The 23,794-nt window shown below is 52.9% G+C and overlaps 1 protein-coding gene across 8 annotated transcripts in view; it reads right to left on the reverse strand.

Moving 5' to 3' along the window:
- Positions 1-4,453: 4,453 nt before the first annotated feature.
- Positions 4,454-23,794, reverse strand: part of OGDH (oxoglutarate dehydrogenase) — a 95,954-nt gene continuing 76,613 nt past the window's right edge. For all 8 annotated transcript variants that reach the window (XM_039521376.1, XM_039521378.1, XM_039521377.1 and 5 more), the window contains 14 exons: positions 20,229-20,357; positions 18,289-18,468; positions 17,490-17,642; positions 15,831-15,933; positions 15,356-15,484; positions 13,582-13,732; positions 13,097-13,224; positions 12,797-12,975; positions 12,115-12,186; positions 10,796-10,918; positions 9,166-9,238; positions 7,813-7,976; positions 7,021-7,175; positions 4,454-5,707 (listed from right to left, as the gene is read on the reverse strand). In XM_039521376.1, the coding sequence (XP_039377310.1) occupies positions 5,587-5,707; positions 7,021-7,175; positions 7,813-7,976; positions 9,166-9,238; positions 10,796-10,918; positions 12,115-12,186; positions 12,797-12,975; positions 13,097-13,224; positions 13,582-13,732; positions 15,356-15,484; positions 15,831-15,933; positions 17,490-17,642; positions 18,289-18,468; positions 20,229-20,357 (1,860 nt within the window). In that variant the 3' untranslated portion in view covers positions 4,454-5,586. The remainder of the gene's footprint in view (positions 5,708-7,020; positions 7,176-7,812; positions 7,977-9,165; positions 9,239-10,795; positions 10,919-12,114; positions 12,187-12,796; positions 12,976-13,096; positions 13,225-13,581; positions 13,733-15,355; positions 15,485-15,830; positions 15,934-17,489; positions 17,643-18,288; positions 18,469-20,228; positions 20,358-23,794) is intronic.

A 23,794-nucleotide genomic window follows, 5' to 3' on the forward strand; every position in this document is an offset into this window, starting at 1 on the left:
CCCACTGGCAGATGTTAATATTCCTTCCTGCTACCCCTCCCTCACTAGCTTCCTTGTCCGACTGCTCCGGGGTCCCAGGTCAGCCCGATTCAGATGCTTCATGAGCGCCCAATGGCTCTTTCATTTGCAGTGCTTTCCTCTGGGGCAGGCTGGCACCAAAGAGCGCAGTGTGGGAGGGCTACTTTGGATTAAGAGTCAAGGATTGAAATATAAAGAGGAATGAGCAGTGGGGGGTCAGCTCCCAGGCTGGGAAGGGAGGGGTAGCCAAGCACTGGCACCAGCACCATGAGTGTGCCCGGCCTCTGCAGAAGCAGGCAAAATGCCATGAAAATTGACGATCCTATCGCTGCACCAAAAAAACACAAACCCAGCCCTGGGCTTCCCTCCCTGTCCCAGCTCTTCTGGTACATCTCAGTCCTGACCCGCCGCAGCCCTCTGCTATCCCAGCCCCGGGCTCCCCCTGCATACACAGCTCTGCCAGTGCCCCTCAATCCTGCCCCACTGTGCTCTGCTATCCCAGCCCTGGGCTCCCTTCCCCCACTGCTCTCCCAGTGCACCTCTGTCCTGACCTGCACTCCCCCTGCTATCCTAGTGCTGGGCTCCCCCACCACAGCTTAAGGTGACCAGATATAAAGTGTGAAAAATTGGGATAGGTGGTGGTGGGGTAATAGGAGCCTATATAAGAAAAATTCCCAAATATTGGGACTGTCCCTATAAAATCGGGACATCTGGTCACCCTGCCCGCTGCTCTGCCAGTGCCCCTCAATCCTGACCCGCAGGCCCCTGCTAACACAGCCCTGCATCCATCTCCCCACAGTTCTGCCAACCCCGCCGTACCCCAATGTGCAGCCATTCTAGCCCTAGGCCTTGGCTGAACAGAAATGGCCGATTACACCAAGCCCCTGGCATTTGTGGGAAGTACAGAAACGTCCCTTGGAGGACGGGGGGAAGAGCCAGAGAACAGACATTTCCTCTGAGCAAGGCCAGTGCTCAGCCCTCCTGCACCAGGCTCCCCTAGGCACTACCCACAGCCCTGCCTCTTGCCAGCCAGGTGCCCCCTTCTGCTGTCTTTGGGTGTCAGATGGTTCCTGGGCTCTGCCGCCCTGGGCCCGTGGCTCCTTTGCCGATGCTCTGCCACCATGTAGTGGCCCTGAGGATGGAATAATTGACACTGGAGCTGTGCAGGTAGCTGCTGGGCCCCTCCTTGTCCCACTCATCTAACACGCTGCCTTTGTCAAAGGTGACGATCCCTGCTGCTGGGGGACGGGGTGCCAAACTCCGGCCCCAGCCCGGAACCCTAGCTCCAGCCAGTTTGAGAGCAGAGGGGGCTGCCTAGCCAGCAAGGCCTGGGGGTGAACCCTCGTTCTGATGAGGCAGACACGGCCCTAAACCAGAGGGTGCCCAGGTATCCTGTCAGGGCTCTGGCTGCATTTCCCTGGAGGAGGCCGAGGGGGCATGTGAAGCCAATGGGAATGCTGCTGCTCACGAGCGTGAGAGCCCTGCCATCTCCGCCGCGCTAGGGCATGAGCCAGGGGCAGTTCCAGTCTGAGCAAGAGACCGGGGCTGCAACACGCTCAGAGCCGCTGTGACTGGGGCTCCGAGGGGACCCCTCACACACACTGGTGCTGGCACCCCTGGGGAAGTGCCGCCGGGCTGGAGCACAGGCACACGTGGGGCCAGCAGACCCCCTCTGCACAGCAGGGAGACAAGAGGCTGACACAGAAGGGGGGGGGCAGGGCAGCAGTTTGCACGCTCAGGCCCCCCGAGGCACCCACCTAGGATGAAATCCTAGCTGTGATCCAGCCAGCCGGGCCCCGAGCTGAGCTAAGGTGCTGGCTGGGAGCAGCACGCAGCCGTGGGCAGAGCCCTCTGTGCCCAGGGGCAAAGGCTGCATGTGCATTGCTCCCCCCCTGCCCCCGGTCAGGGATGCACAGGGGTGGAGGGTTGGGTTCACACAGGGTTACCATCCACTCTCAGCCGACAGGCACCAACCTTGTCAGTACTTGGGTGGGAGGCCAAGGAAGAGGAGGGGGCTACTGACCCCAGCACAGTAGTAGGGGGCGCTGTGCTGCAGGGTGGGGAGCTCAGCAGGGGGTGTGCCCCCCATAGCCCCTGCTGACCCCACTGCAGTGGTGGGGTGCTGTGCCATCTGCAGGGCAGGGCTCAGCAGGGGGCATGCTCCCTCTACGCCCCAGGACTGACCACAGCAGTGGGCTGCAGGATGCTGTGCTGGAATAGCAGATGGGCAGCCCTGCTCCTGGCCAGGTGCTGGGAAGGGGAAAGGCCCTTGCCTCCTGAGATTTCTGGGCCCAGGGGAAGGAGCCACACCCTGAATCCCCGTTGCCTGACATACCCCACTCCGACGTGGGGCAAGGTTGCCCCACTCACCTGCCTCTGTAGCACACGAGGGACACCTAGTGGATGCAGCTTGCATGACCGGTGCCCCCTGGCTGTAACCCAGGCCCAGCTTTCTCCATGCAGCCCCAGGGCCCCGAGGGATCCGGGGGGCAGCAGGGGGAGCTTTGCTAGAACCAGCTGTGGAGCTGCATCACTGCTGCTTGACCTCTGGAGCCAGGTCTCCCCAGGGAAGAGAAGCCAAAGGCCAATCGCTGCCCCTAGCACGGGGCAATTCCTGGGCCTGGGGAGCACACGGCTGCTCTAACGGGTGCTAGGCCCAGGCCAAGGGACCCCCATCCTGGGCAGAGGTAGGTATTAGCCAAGCTAGGACTCCAGCCCTCTTCCAGGGAGGCTAGATTGCACAAGCTGGGAGCAGGCAGTGCAGGACCTGAGCTGCCCCCAGGGAGAAGGCAGAGGCAGGAGTGGTGAGCCCCGGGGCACTGTACAGGCCTGGAGCCAGACGCGCACAGGCCTGGTTCCTGGCTGGCCCATTTGATGGGGCCCAGATGGGTGAAGGGCCCAGCAGCGGGCACCATGCAGAATGAGAGGAGCCTCGGCTTTTATTGGGGAAGCCAGAGACAAGATCAGGGCTTAGTTCTTTTTTCTTCAATAAGTCAGTCAGGCTGAGAGTGAGGGGCGGCAAAGCAATGCCCAGGGGCAACATGGCTGGCATCACTCTACTCCGCCTGGCTTTGGCCCAGCGAGATCAGAGCTCTGGGAGCAGCCTTCACCCTTAAGAGATGTTGGATGTTTCAGTGCCAGGAGCGAGAAGCCAGGATGGGGCCTGCAGCCCAGGCCCTGGCCACACAGTGGCGGGAGGAGGCTGGGCCCAGCGCCCTGGCTCGAAGTTTTTATTCCCAAGCTGCAGCCAGGATCCCAGGGGCCAGCACACACAATGTGATGCAGTGCTCCGGAGGAGGGGAACTGAGGCAAAAGGCAAAGCAGTGGGGCTCCTGTGGAAATGAGGGAAAAGCCGCAGCAATCGGGCAGAGGGGGATTCTCCAACACAGGGACAAGCGAGCAGTCTGAAGAGCTCAGGGGAGAGACCTGACTGACAAGGGGGCAGCCCTGGGTGGTGGACGGCCCAGGCAGGGATGGTTCCCCAGGGCTGGGCTGCCGGGGGAATGAGTCTCAAAAGCACTGTCCTGCTAAATACCAGACGCAGCCTCAGACAGGGCTCAGAGAGCTGAGTGAAAGCCTCACACGGTGCTGGGAGGGGAGTGAATGGGTTCCCCAGAGAGGCTTGGAGAGGGCAGGTGCTGGGAGCTCAGGAAGGCACCAGGCTAGCATCTCTGCTCACACGGACAGAGGGGTGCTGGTGTCTCACCCATAGCAGCTGGGAGCATCTCATGAAAATGACCCAGAGCCCCTTGGGGCTGAGCAGTAGAGGAAGGGCCCTTGGCTCAGTGTTCCTCACCCAAGCAGGTTTGGCGGATGCTGGCTGTTCAGAGATGCAGAGCGCTGCACTTGGCCACACTGGGGCTGGGCCATGGGCTTGTGCTGCCCCAGCCGGGGCTGAGGCCCTCAGGCTAAGAGGCTCCCCATACTGGGGATGAGGGGCTCCAGCAGTGAGGCCAGCAGGCATGCGGCTGGGACTGCCCATTGCGGGTGCAGAGAGAAGAGTGCGAGGGCAGAAGGGAGAGATTCGAGGGACTCTCCTACGCTGTAAGCAGAGCTCTGAAGAGGTCCACGCTGGCCCAGCACTGGCTCTTCCAGCACCCACAGCCCCCTTGCTGCAGTGTTTAGAAACAGCCCGACTCCATGCAACCCTGGAGATTAATGGTTAGTGGCAGGGAAGCCGTTTAAAGTCAAGTGGCCCCTTCCTTCTGGGGAGAGATGGGCCTTGGCAGGGAGGGCCATGAGGAATCTGCCAGCCCTTTTCAGAGGCGCTGTGCCACTAGCCCCGGGCTCCCCCTTCAGCGGAGCACAGTAGAGCACACACCAACATCCCTGTTCCCGCACTAGAGACAGCCCTGCCGGGCTCAGCCAAGCAGTGAGTGCCTGTGATTCAGCCAAGGGCCAGTTTGAAAATCCAACACTGGGTTCCTTTGACAGCAGCTGCAGGATGGACATGCAGGAGGGGCAGGAGGGATGTGCATGCCAGGCCCTGGGGTTTGTCAGCAAGGTAGCAGGGATCTGGGGTTAAACAGCTGGGAGTGGGCGCCGTGGCACATTAACACACAGGCCCAGGAGATCAGGCGCAGGGTCTCCACCAAAACCTTGCCACTCACCCGCCCAAGGCCCTTTTTGGCAAAACTGGGCATTTGTCAGGATGTCTGGTTCAGGGCTTAAAAAGGGGACTGTCCTGGCCAAAAGGGGACGTATGCTCACCCTAGGCTGTGGTACGGCAGCCCAGGCTCCCTGGACAGCTCTTGGGGAGCCCCAAAAGCAACTCCTGGCCTGTATCCCTGGCCCCCAGGGCATGCTGCCCAGGGCAGGGGGAAGGTCCAGGGTTCCCCACAGCAGCCAGGACTCCCTGGGCAGCTCTTACCATGGCCCAGCTCTGGCTTCGAGCCAGGCCCGGGGAAAAGCGTGAGGGATCCAAATGTTCTTTGTGCCGAGGGCCCCACTAAATCTTACTGCGCCTGAGCGGGCTACAGTGCCAGTGGCCCAAGGCTACGAGACAAGCACAGCCGGCCAGGAGCGATTGAGGACGTTAGCCACAGAGGCTCTGAGCTTTGGGAAAGAACCGCCACAGGCAGAAGGAAAAAGGAACGGTCTCCTTCTTATGGAGAACCTAACTGCAACCCCTGCTGCTGGCAGCTTTCCTCTGCCGGGGAGAGGTGTGCTTGCAATGTCCCTCCTCCTGGCTCTGCCAACCCCAGCCGCTCCCCTGAGCCAGATACAAGGCAGCATGGCAACCCTGCAGGGAGCGGGTGGGCTAAGGACAGAAGCTAGCAGAGGCTGATTGCCAGCCCTCCTGAGCTGGCTGGCGCTGCGGGCTTTTGGGGTAGCGTTAGGATGGAGTTGGCCACTCAGGAGGGCACAGAGACTGCAGCCCCTCAAGGACAGGGCAAGGGGGGAGTTATAGCTCTGCAGGCCGCTTGGGTTTTTTCAGTGAAAGGCAACAAGCCAGAGTGATGAACAAGGACTCCAGGCGCGGGCATTTAGTTTACAAGGTCTGTAGTTAAGTACGGAGACAGGAGGTGAGCAAGAGACAGACAGCATGCTGCAGCAGCTGCGTGGGGTCTAGGAGAAGGCCTTGTAGGCGTCCAGGTTGAAGGCGGTGTCCAGGAAGCGCTGGAGCTCAGTCAGATGGGTCTTCTTGTTGCCAGTGGCTGGTGCAGCAGCTGGGTCGCGGCCGGCGTACCTATGGCAAGGGAGGGAGAAGCAGCAGCTCAGATGAGGGCCAGCACAGGGACGGGACATTACACTGGATTCAGGTCTGGGATGGCTACATACAGGCCTGGTCTAGCAACAGGAAAGCTGGATGGAAGAGAGGGCCTGAGGCTGCCAAGATCTAGCCACCTAGCCTAGAAAGAAACGCTGTATCATGTGCAAACCCCACTGCCCAAAGCCCAGCGCTCACCAACCAGGGACCAGCCCCTGCTGCCTGCAGCATCCCCCCCTGGCTGTTAGCCACAGCACAGACCCTGTTTCAAGCTCTTGTCCCTCACCCAGTTACCATCTTGTGGAGAGTGCAACGAGACCGACATGCCCACTGTGACTGTATTATGTTGTACGTGAGCCTATGTGAGTCTTGCTGCTTTGCGTGAATGCGGTGTGTGCCTCAGGTTCCCTGTGTATTGCACCAATGCCTAGATGGTGGGAACAGGGTGTGACACTTTTGCTGGGACCCTCGGGGGCAGGTGAGGAGGCTCCAGCTGCCTGCACACAAGTGATGGCCGATGCCTTTCATAGCCTGAGACCCAGGAGGGGGATGAGACCAGGTGACACTTTGCCCCTGAAGGGTGACAAAGACCAGGAGGAGGGGGAACGGGCATGTCAGAAGTTGGGTCACTGGAAGCTGGGCCATCTCCTGTTTGGGACTCTGAGGGGGGAGTCTAGGGCGTCTGGCCTGGGGTCCCCCCCCCACAAGATGGACTTGGCTAAAAGTCAGTGATTTCTGTGCTAACAAGCTCTGTTCTACGCTGTGTTCCTGCTGACTAATAAACCTGTGTTACACACTGGCTGAGAGTCGCAGCTGACTGCAGAGTGGGGGTGTAGGGCCCTCTGGCTTCCCCAGAGGACCCGTCCAGGTGGACCTGCCAAGGGGAAGTGTATGATATGAACAGGGATGCTGAAAGCTCCGAGGTCAGTCCCAGGGAGGCCGTAGCCAAGGAGGCTTTTTGCCCTGGACAGCATGTCCTGAGGGGAGTCACGCCACCCCAGAGTCCTGGCTGGCTTCATACAGAGCAGTTCCAGAGCATCGGGCCTGTGACTCTGTCACACCCACCCAAGAGACCTCCCCCACTCCCCAGCCCACACTACCTACCCCCCAGTGCCACAGAGATCTCCATCCCAGCTCCCACATGATACTGAAATCCACTGGGGAGCCAGTGGCCTCAGATGTACCACCCATGGCACCACACTGCCCATCCATGGGAAGGTCCCGAGATCAGGACAAGGTGTGGCTGCCACCCATGGCACTAGCCCGTCATGGTGCAGAGGGATGGCCCTTACCACACGGGCTTGGCGCGGTCGATGGTCGTGCGGAGCCGGGGTTTCACATAGTCGTAGTAGCCCTGGTTCTTGTGCTCCTCCTGGCACCAGACCAGCTCGGCGTTGGGGTACTTCAGTGCTTCCCTCTGGAGGAGGTCGAAGGGGAACGGGGACAGCTGCAGGGGAACAGGGAGGGCTCAGTTCCACTGGGGCACGCAAGCCTGGGGCAGCCAGCAGCGGAGGTGGGGCACAGGCAGCTGCAGGTGTGCGGTGGGCCATGCAGCCTCCATGATCACTGTTCAGCCTGTGCTGCCTCAGCAGCATCTCCTGATCCCACACAGCTCTGACATTACACACTTAAAGGGCCTGGGGTCGCCTAGCGTGAGCCTGAACGACCCTTCCAGGCCAAGGAGATTGTACGGTGGGGTGCACGCTGGGCTGGCCAACACCACTCCCGCCACCAACGGGCTCTTCCCTGCAAACCTGCACAGATACCCCAGCTCTGCCCACCAAGGGGTGCTGCGCAGCGTCTCCTGGACTCAGACTGAAGACACAGGATTGAGCTGGCCCCTCCGTCCATCCCTTCTCAGGTGTGGTGATGGCGTATTTCTGCCTGATCTCCACCCTGAGGCTGGGCTGGGACGTTCAGCAGTGGGAGTGGGACGAGGGGCAGAGCGCTTTGTGTCTGAGCCACAGCGGACATGTTGTGGATTAAACTCCTCATGGCTCCTGGGGACATGGAGCAAGCCAGCAACAGGACTGACTATTGGCCCCTGGCCTCCGTGGAGCCCCCTGCAGTACAGACATGCTCACCTGCTCCACCCTGGTGATGGCCACGTCTGGCTCCATGTCCCGGGCCTTGCGCTCGCGGGTGAGCTCGTAATACACTTTGCCGGTGCAGAAGAGCACCCTCTTGACGTTGTCGGGGTTCTGGGCTGCAGGGCCGCTCTCAGGGATTACGCGCAGGAAGTTAGTGCCTGTAGCAGAGCACAGACAACCATGGGGGACATGCCTCAACAGTCCAGGGGCCACACATGGTGGGAGGAGGAATGCTAATGGGGGCCAGCTACAGGCCTGGACCCTGTGGGATTGGCTATGCCTGCAGAAGGACTGGGCTAGCTCAGAGATGATTAAGGCCTAGAGACCCCACTGAGATCAGGGCCCCATTGAGCTGGGGGCTGTGCAGGGAGAGAGACGGGAGGGGAGAGAAACAGTCTGAAGCACACACCATCCTGGTGCAGTTCTGGACTGTCATACATGTGGACAGGAGCCAGAATCCAGAGAGACCTGGGAACAGGGTGGGGTCCTGTAAAGACAAGAACAAGTGCAGAGTCCTGCACTTAGGATGGAAGACTCCCATGCACGGCTACAGACTAGGGACCGAGTGGCTAGGCAGCAGTTCTGCAGAAAAGGACCCAGGGGTTATAGTGGATGAGAAGCTGGATATGAGTCAGCAGCGTGCCCTTGTTGCCAAGAAGGCAAACGGCATTTTAGGCTGTATAAGTAGGAGCATTGCCAGCAGATCAAGGGACGTGATCATCCCCCTCTATTCGGCATCGGTGAGGCCTCATCTGGATTACTGTGTCCAGTTTTGGGCCCCACACTACAAGAAGGATGTGGAAAAATTGGAGAGAGTCCAGCGGAGGGCAACAAAAATGATTAGGGGGCTGGAGCACATGACTTACGAGGAGAGGCTGAGGGAACTGGGATTGTTTAGTCTGCAGAAGAGAAGAATGAGGGGGGATTTGATAGCTGCTTGGAACCCCCTTTTAGGTAGTTGAAAAGAGGATGGAGCTCGGCTGTTCTCAGTGGTGGCAGATGACAGAACAAGGAGCAATGGTCTCAAGTTGCAGTGGGGGAGGTTTAGGTTGGATATTAGGAAAAAAAATTTCACTAGGAGGGTGGTGAAGCACTGGAATCGGTTCCCTAGGGAGGTGGTGGAATCTCTTCCTTAGAGGTTTTTAAGGTCAGGCTTGACAAAGCCCTGGCTGGGATGATTTAGTTGGGGTTGGTCCTGCTTTGAGCAGGGGGTTGGACTAGATACCTCCTGAGGGCCCTTCCAACCCTGATATTCTATGATTCTATGAAAGAGAAGACAGACACTGCCCTCTTGTGGTATGAACCCTGCTCTGCATCTCTCCGGTTCACTTGCACCACCCTTCATACCTGGCAACATATCATCAAAGCTGGAGCGGGCTTCGGGGTGGCGCAGCAGCGACTTTGGAGTGAAGATGATCAGCTGGAAGATCAAGGCAAGGCAATCAGAAGGGGCTGGAAATAGCCTTTCTGGCACACAAGCTGCACATTGCGGACTGGATGAGCACTACGAGAGCCAGAGCACAGACCCTCCCTCCACACCCCACTGTCTTTGGTCAGCTAGTTCCGGCCTGGCCCCTGCCCAGCCCCCTAATTCAAGTGCCATTGATGACCTGTACATTTAACCCAGGCAGGAATCACAGGAATGTCTCGATTCTCCCATGCCGGCCAGAGAGAAAGACTGAAGCCAAAGGCTGCTCTGGGGCAGGGCAATGTGAAGTGGTGTGCACAACTCTGGCGCTGTCGGCAGGTCTGGTTGCAGGACGTTTTCTTTGCGCAGCACTCAGCGTTACTTTCCCCTCTAGCCCTTTTGTTATGGAATAACGTGCAGGCGGCTCACCAATGCCGCTGCCCAGATAGGACAGGCGTTTCCAGGCTGGGCAGAGCTCAACTGAACCTTAGCAGACATGGTTATTTAATAAGGGCCACTCACAGGGCCCCAGTGTGCTCGGGAACGTACAGCTCACCTGTAACAGTGACCACAGCACAGATCAGCAGGCACAGACTGCCCAGCCTTTGAGAGGCCTTTACCCCCATACTGGTAAAAAGCAACAAAGAGTCCTGTGGCACCTTATAGACTACCAGACATATTGGCGCATAAGATTTTGTGGGTGAATTCCCACTTCGTCGGATGCATGTACATGTGTCAGGTACATGCGTCTGAGGAAGTGGGTATTCACCCACGAAAGCTTATGCTCCAATATGTCTGTTAGTCTATAAGGTGCCACAGGACTCTTTGCTGCTTTTACAGATCCAGACTAACATGGCTACCCCTCTGATACTTAATACTGGTGTCTCTTATCAGGCAATAGACCTTTACCAGGGGTTGTTAGTACCGATCCATTAACCAGGTAAAGGGTAGAGCACAGAGCTGGTCAGACAACTGGGGAGTTTTTGGCAAAATACTTCAATGCTGAAATGCCACCATGGTGCCCCATGGGAGTAGTAGTTCTCTATAGGCTGGGCTCCCAGGTTGGACTACATCTCCCATGATGCATCACCGTCACCGCTCTTGGTGAGAGGAAGCTATGCTCTATGGCAGTCATGAGGCTGTACTGCATCATGGGAAATGTAGTCTGGCTGGGGAACCCAGCTCATAGAACATGAAGCACCTGAATAACAAGTCCCATGAGGCACCGCGGCAGCATTCTAGAATTGAAGTATTTTAGTTTTAGGGTGCTCAGTTTTTGTTTTATTTTTGGACAAAAATTTTGGTTTTTTGCATAGAAAGCAAACACATTTTGCAAAAAATTTTGTTCGGTCAAAATCTCAATTTTCTGCAGAAAAACAGTTTTGGTGGAAAATTTGACTAGCCCTACTGGAGCACTCGAGAAGTTAGCTTCAAATCCAGGTCCTAAGACCTCTCGGCACCAGCACCCATACCCCACCTGCCAAGCGTTGGCTTTAACCTAGCACTTGAGATACAAGACAATGGTGCGTGGCTGGGTCCGTACCAGGGCAGTGTCTAGAGCTCACTGACCGGTTTCCGGAACGGGAGGTGTATCTGCCTTCGCAGGACGTGGAAGAAGTTTGCTGGAGTGGAGCAGTTTACAACAATCCAGTTGCAGTCGTACAGCTGGCGTACGTCAAAGTCATCGAGTTTCTACAGCACATGAGAAGTAGAAACAGTTTAGACAAAATTGTGAATGTCCCACATTAACATCCTGCATTTACATCTGCCAGCAGCTCTAGTATGAACAGAGAGAGGCCATGTGAGTCAACTGGAGTACCCCAAAATGGGGGCCAGGAGTTTCTCTTGCTCATCACTAGCCCAGGACCAGTGGTTAGCTGAATGCAGCGGCCCTAACCTGCAAGCTCAACCTAGAGAGTGTTTCAAGTCCAGGCAAATTGGTAGAACTTGGCTCTTAAAAGTCAAGTTTAGTTAAGTGCTTCACTTTAGTTTTTCCATTTCAACTGAGGTTTTTTAGCAGCAGGTATCTCAAAGCCACTGGAGTCCCGGCTCTAATATTGTCCATTGCTTTCTCTGCCTAGCAGAGCTTTTAGGACACTACTCAGGAATGAACACAGCAAATTCTGGGCCAATGTAACTTTTTGCTTTCCCTTTTATACTATCCTCTCAGGTGGTTTTCAGCCTATCCCGGCCTCTTCGTGCCTCCGTGTCCCTAACCCAAAAAGGGACTGCATGGGCCAGCTATGCAGACAGCACAGGCTGAGAGCAGGAGAGCTGCCATGTTTTCACAGGACTTTGGAGTGCACTTGGAAATACTCCGATAAACCCCCCGGCTATGGAACCGGGAAATCGCTCCCTAATAAAAAATGAGCAAATGGGCCTGAGAGCAATGGGTGTGACTCTGATGACAGCTTTTGGGGAAAGCCAAGGAGGAAAGAGCAGAAGCCATGGAAACAGAGTTCCATGCACTGGCCTTGCTTGGGTTACAGCCAGCCTTTACTGCCCCACATTAGCGCACTAACTAGAGCTCTGCTCATATTGTGCTAACACAGCAACGGACATTTCCGAGTCCCCCTTGATAACCCAGCCTAAGTCTTCCTGACTCTGGGGACAAAGGAAGCCCAGGAGTCATTAAATGTGAGTCACCAGCACAGCACTGCTTCCTATATCCTGCTCCCCCTGGCCTGCTGCCCAGAATCCGGGTGCCCTGTAAAATTGTTCCATGTGTTACCATCCTATCCGCAAAATCCCCCAAAGCTGTTTCTGGAAGCCTTTGCTGTGTAGTGATCAGAGTCAGGGACAGAGCAAGTGCTCCAAGATGCAGGAGGGGAGAGATGGGAAAGGCCCCAAAGGGGAAGAGTGTGAGTTTAGCACAGCCAGACACTTACAGGGTAGACATCTGGATCGTCATTGCACATCTGCAAGAATCGCTCTGGCCTGGCTGACGAGTGCTCAGGACCCTGTGGGCAAAACCAACAAGAGGTGAAGTGAACCACACATGCGAGTTTCCTTCTTTAGGAGAGCTCTCCATGCCTCGTAGAGCGGCTGGGCGTAGAGCCAGCTGATGCTAGTCACTGTTTGAGGAGGACCTTGGTATGTGCTGCCCAACAGGATTTCACTCTGGTTTAAAAGTTTTGATTTTTACTAAGAAGTAGGTCCAACAGCTGCAGCCGTCCCTTAGTACTGACCTTTAGACTCCACTCCCGTGGCCCCAACAAGCCCCTGTGCTGAGACCAGTTGCTCCCAAATCCTGTTCCTTTCACCCGTACAGTCTAACCTGTAGAGCGGCTAGCACTGCTCCCAACCACATGGAGTCCAGGCCCCTCTGCAGGCTGTTAACACACAGCTGTATGGGAAGCAGTGACATGGGCTGGTGAGGCCAGGTGACACAGGCAAAGAGGTGGGCAATATCCGAATTGCAGGACTACCCCCATGCTCCCAGGTGACTGATCACACAGAGACCTGGTCTGTGCAGTGTTTGGCCTGGGGAAGTATCCTGGGGCGCTATGGGAACCATGACATTGAGCTGTCAGTGCTGCCCAGAAAGATGGGAAGCGAGTGCACCCTTACCATGCCCTCCATGCCATGGGGCAGCAGCAGCACGATGCCATTCTGTCTCACCCACTTGGCCTGGCCAGGGCAGATGAACTGGTCAATGATGCACTGAGCAGTGTTGTGGAAGTCACCGAACTGGGCCTCCCACAGCACTAAGGCATTGGGACTAGCCATAGCAAAGCCCAGCTCGAAACCTGCAGAGAAGAGAGAGGAAGAGTGAAGAGGCCATATACACCAGCACCTGGCACAGACAACCCAGCACGAACTAGCCCTGTGGCCGTCGTGAGCCAGGGGAGATTCCCCAGTGACACTAACCTAGGACTCCGTACTCCGACAGGGAGCTGTTGCAGACAGTGTAAGGAGCCTGGTTTGGCCAGAGGTGATTCATGGGGATACAGGTCCTCTTGTCTACGTTCTGGTCATGCAGTACATGGTGACGATGGCTGTGGGAGGAAACAACGCCAGCAGTAATGTTACTGAAGTGTTACCCTAGCCAGTGGGTCAGAGCAAGTGCCTGCGTGCAAGTGGCCGCCTGGCTCACGCTGCTCTGTTGAGAGGCTTGGCTTGCAACTGCAGAGTGCAATGAAGCCAGGTTCCAGTCATATCTAGGAGCTGCCCATACTAACACCATTAAGTGCTGTGAAAGAGACCCCTCCACCCCCAATTTGGGCTCCCCCCTGGCCTTTCAGCTAAGCTCCAGCACAGCAGGCAACCTAAGGCTGGCCTCTTCTACTCCCCACTCAGCAGCCTCTTGAGGAAGGCTGGAATCCCCTTTTACTGGGGGAAACTGCCGGCTTTACCTGAATGTCCCCCTCTCGACATCCTGGCCGCTCAGTCGGATGTGGATTCCCTCTTTGAGGAGGGAGCCAAACGCCATATACTCTGCCAAGGCCCAGTCTACTGTCCTGTTCTTAACCAACATCCCACGGGTTTTCAGAATCCGGCTCAAACCTGCAGAGAAAAAACACAGTTTGCAGCCCGTTGGGGAGGAATTGCAGTGACGTACTGTGCAAGCAGCCTTAGGCTGGGGACAAGACGGCTCGTGCTATCAACCCATCTATCGGCAGTCTGGATTCCCTGACACGCAGATGCTCTGGACATAAAGGGACAAAAGGGAGGTGGACTGTTCCAGCCTAGCACAGGGTAAAGGCAGGATAAAGCACATACAGGTAAGGAGCAGAGGAGACCAGCTCTGAGAAACAATTGGAGTTGCTGGCCATTCTCTGTTTTCTTTAACTAACGTGCTTTTCGCTGAGCCAACTTCACCTGCATTAGGAGCACTCACTGCCAGACATCACTGCCCAGGAGAGGAGACCTGAACTCTAACCTCAGAGGAGTCCAAGCGGTAGTGGAGAGAACAGTTTCTGAGTGCTGGGTCAAAAGCATGAGCATTGCCAGGTCCCCAACCAGAAGGTACTGGGGATGGGGGGATGGGGGGAGAGGGAGGACATATAGAGTCATGTCACCAGACTGTGGAACTCACAAGAAGATCTAAAGGTCAAGAACTTAGTACCAGCTGGAGACTTTGGGCACTATCAAAAGGATTTTTTTTTTTTTTTGGAGCGGAAGGATGGGACACTGGGTTCAAGTCCCTGCTCTGCCACAGGCTGCCTGCGTTACCTGAGCTAATCCCTTAGCCTCTCTGGGCCTCAGTTTCCCCTCTGAACAATGGCAATACCAGCCCTGCTTGCCCCCCAGAGGTATGAGAGGATAAACACATGAAGATGGGAAGCATCTCAGATACTAGTGATGGGGGACAGATAAGCACCCTCAGAAGTCTCATTAGCACTCATCCCCATCCCAACCATCATACTTTGGGTCTGAACCACCACATGGAAGTCCCCATTCACTCAGATTTGAAGATCTAGTCCTGTACAGCAGTGGTTCTCAAACCAGGGCCGCCGCTTGTTCCGGGAAAGCCCCTGGCGGGCCGGGCCGGTTTGTTTACCTGCTGCATCCGCAGGTTTGGCCAATCGCAGCTCCCACTGGCCGCAGTTCGCCACTCCAGGCCAATGGGGGCTGCAGGAAGGGTGGCCAGCACGTCCCTTGGCCCACGCCGCTTCCTGCAGCCCCCATTGGCCTGGAACAGCGAACCGCAGACAGTGGGAGCCGCGATTGGCCAAACCTGCTGACGTGGCAGGTAAACAAACTGGCCCGTCCCGCCAGGGGCTTTCCCTGAACAAGTGGCAGCTCTAGTTTGAGAGCCAGTGCTGTACAGCACACAGGCCATGGAATTTCATCCAGTTACCCCTTCGCTGGCCCAACAACTTGTGTATGACTAAAGCATCTCCAGAAAGGCAGCCAGTCTGTCTGAAGACACCAAGAGAGGGAGAACCCACCATTTCCCTTAGTAGCTTGTTCCAAGAGTTAACCATTCTAGCAGACCTTCTCCCTCCCACTCCCCAGGCTGGCCTATGGCCTCAGTCAGAGACCATGACTCCCTGTAGATCATGGTGGAACAACTCCCACTCACAGCATTAACCATATCCTCTACTCCGTAAAGCATTCAGCTCTACAAAGAATAAACCCCCAGAGACTGGGGTGCCAGGGGCATCTACTCCAGCACATTCGTACCTCCATGAATTGTGAAATCCTCAACAGGCACTGAGCTGGCCACCTTGCCTATATGGACCAAGTCTTCTTCATTCAGACCAGTAGAGGGACAGGTCATGCTCCGAGGCTGGCCCTCGAGAGTGAAGAAACCTGGGGAAGGAGGAGAGATCATCTGTGACCTGGAGAAGGCCAGGCTGGCTCTGTAGTAAGAGCATTTGATGACTATGTTACAGGCCCTTCTGTACTCTCTGATGTGGAAGAGGATTTGGGATGCAGAGCAAACCCTGAGCTGCTCCACCTCTGTCAGTCCCCCATGCTTTCCCGATGGCTGCATTTTCTTCACCAGGCGGGAGTGGTGTATTTCCCACTCTCTTCATTACACGTCCTTGGAGACACACGGCTCCTATCTGCGCCGGAAGTCGAAGGTCTAATCCACTGGAGGCAGAAGTGGTTCCTGAATTCCGGCCATTTGTCAGGGAAGCTGCTAGTTACTTACCAGGCCAAGGGGAATCCAGCCAGTGCTTGATGTGCAGGATTTTTTCATCCTTGGATCTGGCATGGGCCTCTTCACAGATCCTATCATACTTGGAAATTTCCTCCTGAGAGCAATAGGCAGAATATTGTTACTGAGAAGTCGTCAAAGTAAGAGCGCTGGGGTTAAGGGCCATGCCTCTTGTTGCTGCTCTCTCTCCATTTCAACCCAAGTCTACGTAGATCCCAGAGGGGGCATGTTCACATCCAACTCCTCTTCAGACACTTTAAACTCTACTTTAAATTCATGGAGGTTAAGTCCATTAATGGCTATTAGCCAGGATGGATAAGGAATGGTGTCCCTAGCCTCTGTTTGTCAGAGGGTGGAGATGGATGGCAGGAGAGAGATCACTTGATTATTATCCCTCCGGCGCACCTGGCATTGGCCACTGTTGGTAGACGGGATACTGGGCTAGATGGACCTTTGGTCTGACTCAGTATGGCCGTTCTTATGTTACATACCCCCCACTCATCGGTTAGGACCTGGACCACAAACGTGCCTCGCACCACATTCACGGCTGCTGCACGCTGCCATGCTTGTGCCTGACCATACAACACTAGGAACGAGAGGTCAGCACTGCCAGGGCACTGGCTACTGCTGGCTGTGTGCCAGTTAAGAGCTTATGTCCTTCGCTGATGCCAAAGTTGCACAAAATACAAAGCCCAGTTCCAGTGAGGCATCCCAAATACCCCTGACATTAGGAAATGCCACAGCCAGCGAATGGGTCTGAATGCTCAAGAGGCAGAATAAAGCACTTTTCAGTTAGGTCCCATCGACACAGTGCCAGCAACTACGTAAGGAGCACAGGTACAATACTGTGATCTTATAGTGCAGGCAAGGCTAAGCCAGGAGTCACCTGTGTTCCTGAACGACGTCTACAGCCCTGCTAAAATCCAAGGGTGAAACCCTGGCTCCATTAAAAATCAAAGGGAGTTTTGCCATGGACTTCAGTGAGGCCAGGGTTTCACCCCAAGACTGCAGCATGGCTCAAACACAGTTAATTACTGCTGTGCTCCAAATACACTGAAGGGGGAACGATGCTGGCACAATTACTGTATTGTAAGTGGGTAACCAAAATGGTAGCATGAAAAGCGTAGATTGGACCACAGACCTTATTCACAGTGGGACTATAACTGTACCAGCTACAACTGGGTTTAAATGGAGTCCGTGTGTTTCCAGGACCAGTGCAGAGAGGGATTTTCTGCCCAAGAGCCAAGTTCTAACCAGCAGCATGGATGGGCTTGTGCTGCTCTCAGCAACAGCTTTAGCTTCTTTAGTCAGGAGAACCTTGCTAGGAATGCTAGCAACAAGTGCTGAGGCCCCTTGGATGTCTAACTCTGAGCTCCTACCTTCCAAACACATCAGCAGATCCTTAGGCACCCCTTTAGTCCTCCCCTGCCCAGACCCCTTAGGGCAAGGCAACGCTCCACTACACTGCTGAGTCAGCAGGGAGGGGCGCAGTCATGCTATGCAACTATGGCAACACTGGTAACCTTCATGTATTTCTTGCATTATATTAATTTGCATTTTCCCCTACTCAACATTCTTATTTGCCAACTAGATTTAAGGGGCTGTGACTGATCACTGACTACACCCTTCTTTTAGAGCACTGGGTGACAGTACCTCATACTCTGGTTGATTTACCACCCCCTCTGAAATTAACATCTCGGCGTATTTTTGCAGCACAGGTTTCTGCTTCCGGATCTGATTATACATCAACGGCTGGGTGAACATGGGTTCGTCCATCTCGTTATGACCATTCCGCCTGTAACACACCTAGTGCATTCAAGGAAAGAAAGCCATGAAAAACAGCCAGTCTTCAATCCCTATTTCAGAAGCCAAAAAAGCAGTCGCATTTACATTGATCCGTATGCGGGATGTACCCATGATGAAGGAAATCATGTACAGCCTGAAGGCAGAAGGCCTGATTTTGATCTCATTTAGACTAGTGTAAATCAGGAGTAGGTTCCACTGAAGTCAATGGAGCGACACTGGTGTAAAACCAGAGTAACTAATGACTTAATGGAAGGGTTTCATCCCAGTTTAAAAGAAAAACTGCAGCTATTTGAGCAGTTACAGGAAAATTGGCATCTCCTTTTCTTCAAGCACAACACAGCTACATTTTCAGTGCCTTGTTTTCGCTTAAATATTTCTTTAGATGCCCCCCCACCCAACTACCAGACCCAAAGAACAAAGGGTTAAGGTGCAAACAAACACAAGAGGGTCATTATTTATTATTTGGATTACAGTAGTACCTCTGAGCCCCAGTCATGGCCCAGGGCCCCATTGTGCTAGGTGCTGTACAAACACAGTCCAAGATGCCTCCAATGGTTCATCTGAAGAGCATTTTGTCATTTCCCCAGAAGTTCACTAAACAAAGCCAGGATTTTAGCAAAGCCCCAACTGGTTCCCAATCACCTACCAAGTCAACCACCACGTCTTTGTGGAAAGTGCTTCTCCATTCTGCTGCTACATTGCACACATACACCACTGCCTCTGGGTCATCCGCATTGACATGGAAAATAGGTGCATTCACCACCCGGGCAACGTCGGTTGGGTACGGAGAGGAACGGGCCATACGAGGGTCTGTAGTGAATCCAATCTGGAAAACAGAGCAATTTGGGGCCGTCATGGAAAATAGCAGAAGGTGGTCACAAAAAGGTCTAGAAAATAGTTAGGCTTGGCAATCAGATAGCACTCATCATCTGAGCATCTCAAAATGCTTCACACAGAGTGGGAGGAGGGAGAGTTCCCTCCACTTTGCAGAGGGAAAACAGACAGATTTTAAGTGAGTTGTTGGCAGAGCTGGGAGTAAATTTGCAAGCTTCCAACTACCTACCAGTCCCTGCTCTAACCACAAGACCGCACTGCCTCCATGTCAGGTTAGACCAAGGAGCTGTCATGATTGATGACAAGAGATTTTTACAACAATTTACCCCACCTGCTGGATAACAGAGCTCCAACCAGAGGTAAGTATTACAGAACAACTATTACCTTTCCTGAAGAAAGCTTTCCAAGCCAGTAAAGGGAGCCCCAGTTATTACACTGGTCTAGCTAGAGAAGCTATCCAGGTCAGTTTTAAGTTAGCTCTGTTCTGACTTCGTTATGCTCTGTTCAGCAGAGGGAGGGCAGTCACCGGGGCAGAGCATTAATGGAATCCACATAAAGGGCGGTGCTTGTGAGAGGTAAGACAGGGGTAAAGACTCTTTCAGAGAGACCATATAAAGCTCAAACAGTCCCCATCCTTCTCCCACCAGGCTCTGCTCAGAATCAGCCTGCCCAGCATCAGGGAACGGGATATCAATCAAGCCACTGTCACCTGAGCTCTAAACAGAATAGGGGATCAAAAAGATACAATAATTTAGGGCAGGTCTACACTACAAACTTAAGTCGACCTATGTTAGGTTGACTTACAGCCACCACTGCGGTGATTCATGTCCACACTGCCCTCCTCCGGTCGGTGACGCGTGTCATCATCAGGAACAATTCCACCGACTTAAGAGGGACAGTGTGAGGGGGCTGAGAGCATGAGCTGTCAGCTCTGCATGCAGCTCCCTGCTCAGGAGCCCCTGGGCAGTGGGAGGCAGCTAGGCTGGGAGCCAGGACCGGGGGAGCAGCCGGGCTGGGAGAGGGGAGCCCATGTAGCTGGCAGGCTGGGAGTGGGGAGACGGGACCCAGGGAACAGTCGGGCTTTAGCTGGAGCCCCCTCCACATCCCAGCTTTCTTGTCAATTTCAGGATGCCAGCATGGAGCCATGAAATGGATAAGAATGACAGCCAACAGCCCATGTCAGTAACCCGCAGTGATTCTGCGTCGCCCTAACTACACCCATATAAGCCCTGCGCCTCTTGTGGAGATGGAGATACATCAGCACTTACATCAGTGGGAGCAAGGCTGTAGTGAGTACACTGACATAATTAGGCTTAAGTAACCTGTCTTATGTCAACCTAAGTCTGTAGTGTAGATCAGGCCCTAGACACTAGGGATTTCACCGTTATAGCCCAGAGCAAGTTATCATCAGTTCTTCTTGTTCCTTAGCCTTGTCTCATAGGAGCTTTCCTGCTTATGGATCTGCCTATACACATCCCCAGAAGGCCCAATTCCAGTAGTGAACCATAACTGGAGTTTCACAGGAACAACACAGCTGCATTTTACTGGGAGAAGACCCTGATGCAGGGCCCCATCCCTAGGATAAAACACATCCTTGACACACGCTTACCATTGCTAGCGCACCAGCATGATACGTCAGAGACTGACAAACCACCCCCCCTGCCCTGGGCATTTAAAGTGCATGTTTTCAAAGATTCTGGTATCGGTGGAGCTGAAGGACCCAGTCTTGCAGCCAAGGGGCCCAGTTTTTACCTGGTTGTTCACAACCACGTGAACTGTCCCATGCGTGGTGTAGGATGGCAAGTCGCTCAAATGGAACGTCTCATACACTATGCCCTGCCCGGCAAAAGCTGCATCTCCATGCAAGAGAATGGACATCACCTGTGGGGACAAGAGGACCAAACTGAAGGCTGGTGGCTTGTTGGCTTCTTTTCAGCATTAAAAGTGCCCAGAAGTGCACACAGAGGGGGCCCAGCAGTACTGGGGAAGGAGGGGCTACTGGCTAGGGTCGGGAAGCAGCTACAAGCTGGCTCTGACTGGGCATGGAAAACTCTTCTCCAGCTCCCCACTGTACATATATCTCCACATCTCTCTGGTGGCAGCTCCTTTGCCTCATCCTTTCCATTGTCTGTCCGTAACCTTCTTGGCAAGGAAGATCTGATGCTTTAGCCCCCAGGTGACTGCACTAGGAAGTGAGGTTCCAGTTTGATGTTTCGACAAAGCTCCTCCATGTGAGGCTGGATCTGAACAGACTATGGCTAGTGTCTCTGGTGCAATGACTCAGGAAGATACCGAGTGGATTCAGAGCCCTCCCCTCCCGAAATTCTAGACGACTACGTTAAAACTAGGGCTGTTAAGCGACCAAAAAAATTAATTGCAATTAATTGCATGATTAAAATTATTAATCGTGATTAATCGCGTTGTTAAATAATAGAATACCATTTATTTAAATATTTTTGGATGTTTTCTACATTTTCAAATATATTGATTTCAATTACAAACACAGAATACGAAGTGTACAGTGCTCACTATATTTATTTATTACAAGTATTTGCACTTTAAAAAAAAACCCAAAAAGAAATAGTATTTTTCAATTCACCTAATACAAGTACTGTAGTGCAATCTCTTTATCGTGAAAGTTGAACTTACAAAATGTAGAATTATGTACAAAAAACCCAGCATTCAAAAATAAAGCAATGTAAAATTTTAGAGCCTGCATGTCCACTCGTTCTACTTGAGCCAAATCGCTCAGACAAACAAGTTTGGTTACAATTTGCAGGAGATAATGCCGCCCGCTTCTTGTTTACAGTGTCACCTGAAAGTGAGAACAGGCATTCTCATGGCACTCTTGTAGCCAGCGCCGCAAGATATTTACGTGCCAGTTGCGCTAAAGATTCATATGTCCCTTCATGTTTCAACCACCATTCCAGAGGACATGCGTCCATGCTGATGATGGGTTCTGCTTGATAACGATGCAAAGCAGAGCGGACTGATGCACATTCATTTTCATCATCTGAGACAGATGCCGCCAGCAGAAGGTTGATTTTCTTTTGTGGTGGTTCGGGTTCTGTAGTTTTTGCATCGGAGTGTTGCTCTTTTAAGTCTTCTCAAAGCATGCCCCACACCTCGTCCCGCTCAGATTTTGGAAGGCACTTCAGATTCTTAAACCTTGGGCAGAGAGCTGTAGCTATCTTTAGAAATCTCACACTGGTACCTTCTTTGCATTTTGTCAAACCAGTTGTGAAAGTGTTCTTAAAACGAACACGTGCTGGGTCATCATCCGAGACTGCTATGACATGAAACACATGGCAGAATGCAGGTAAAACAGAACAGGAGACATACAATTCTCCCCAACGGAGTTCAGTCACAAATGTAATTAATGCATTATTTTTTTAACCAGCATCATCAGCATGGAAGTATGTCCTCTGGAATGGTGGCTGAAGAATGAAGGGGCATATGAATGTTTAGCACGTAAATACCTTGCAACGCTGGCTACGAAAGTGCCCATGTGAATGCCCGTTCTCACCTTCAGGTGACATTGTATAGAAGAAGCTGGCAGCATTATCTCCTGCAAATTTTAACCAAACTTGTTTGTCTGAGCAATTGGCTGAAGTAGGACCGAGTGGACTTGTTGGCTCTAAAGTTTTACATTGTTTTATTTTTGAATGCAGTTATTTTTTTGTACATAATTCTACAATTTGTAAGTTCAACTTCCATGATGAAGAGATTGCACTACAGTACTCGTATTAGGTGAATCGAAAAATACTATTTCTTTGTTTTTTTACAGTACAAATATTTGTAATAAAAAAATAAATATAAAGTGAACACTATACACTCTGTACTCTGTGTTGTAATTGAAATCAATATATTTGAAAATGTAGAAAACGTCCACAAATATTTAATAAATTTCAATTGGCATTCTGTTGTTTAACAGTGCGATTAATCGTGATTTTTAATGGTTTTGTTTTTTTTTAGTTATTCGCGTGAGTTAATGGTGATTAATTTACAGCCCTAGTTAAAACATGATTCTTGAAATTAAAGGCAATCAGTGGATTATGCCAATTAACTGATCTACTGCTGAGTGTTACATTGGAACCAGTCCCAGTGGTGGATAAAGTTTACTGAGCACCAGCCAGTGCCCATCTCACTTCTCCAGCTTTTGGAAAAAGGGAATCATCCTAAATGAAAATTAGTGGTTGCTTTTGATATTAATGATGACAGACTTCCCTCCCAAGTGTGGGTTGAAAAAATTCATGCTCATAGAGAAAGGATGTGCATTTCACAAGCCACCTCAAACATTAGTGAGGACACTTAGTATCTGTGTGAGGCTGCTGCCTAATCACGCTAGACGTGGACTGCTGTCTACAGATGCTGCCGTACCGGAGGACAGTGTTCGTCTTGGTATATTCTCTGTCCTCCCACAAAGGACCAGGGCTATTTTTGATCTCGTTGAATCTCACCCTTATACCTCTCCCAGGGTATTGGATACATGTTTGTTATAAGCCAGACACTGAAGTTGCTTACAACAGCCCATTTTTTATGGCTTGTTCTTTCACATCAGGATACATGTTGAAGGACACAGCTGTTCTCTCTCAAGGAATGGATCCTCTGTTCCCCCACTACCTATTCCAAGCCAAGGGCACCTCTCAGGATCACAGTGATCCTCGATTTACATTCAGTTCCTTCAGTTTGGTCAGGTTTATCTGGGGAGGGAGAGTTTGTTTATAGTCATTTTCTATAAGAGAAAGTGACTCCCTGCTGCACAACATGCCTCTAGACATGCAACTCCTGGCTACGCTGAAGTCAGTGGCAAAACTCCCACCAACTGCAATGGAACCAGGACTTCACCCTGACACTCTCACATCTGGTTACTTGTCGCAGAGATCTCCTGCCGCAAAAGGGACCTCCCTCCCCATCCCCTGATGCCTTAGGCTGCATCACTGCAGCCTGACTCTCACATTATTCCCTCTTGAGGTTCCTTAGTGTTATTTCTCTGTCGGTGGGGTTTGCAATTCTAGGGTGGGTCTGCTTGTTAACTACTCTTTCAGAATGGATCTAACCCCAATCCCACTGACGACTCTCATGCGTCATTCGCTGGGGCTTTTCATTACCGCACTTTACAATATGCCTTAAGACTTTGTCCAGACCCTAAAAGAGCATAGGGCATCTGAACTAAATGAGGCACTTGATCAAATTCACTGAAACAAACAGATCCTCCACCCTGTGTCCTCTTCCTCCACTACATTTTGTTAGTAGACCAAAGTGAAGAAGAGTCTGCCATGATTCCACATAAGCCCATTTCTCTTATTGAACATGGG

This window comes from Mauremys reevesii, linkage group 2 (genome assembly GCF_016161935.1).
Source record: "Mauremys reevesii isolate NIE-2019 linkage group 2, ASM1616193v1, whole genome shotgun sequence".
Lineage (NCBI taxonomy): Eukaryota > Metazoa > Chordata > Testudines > Geoemydidae > Mauremys > Mauremys reevesii.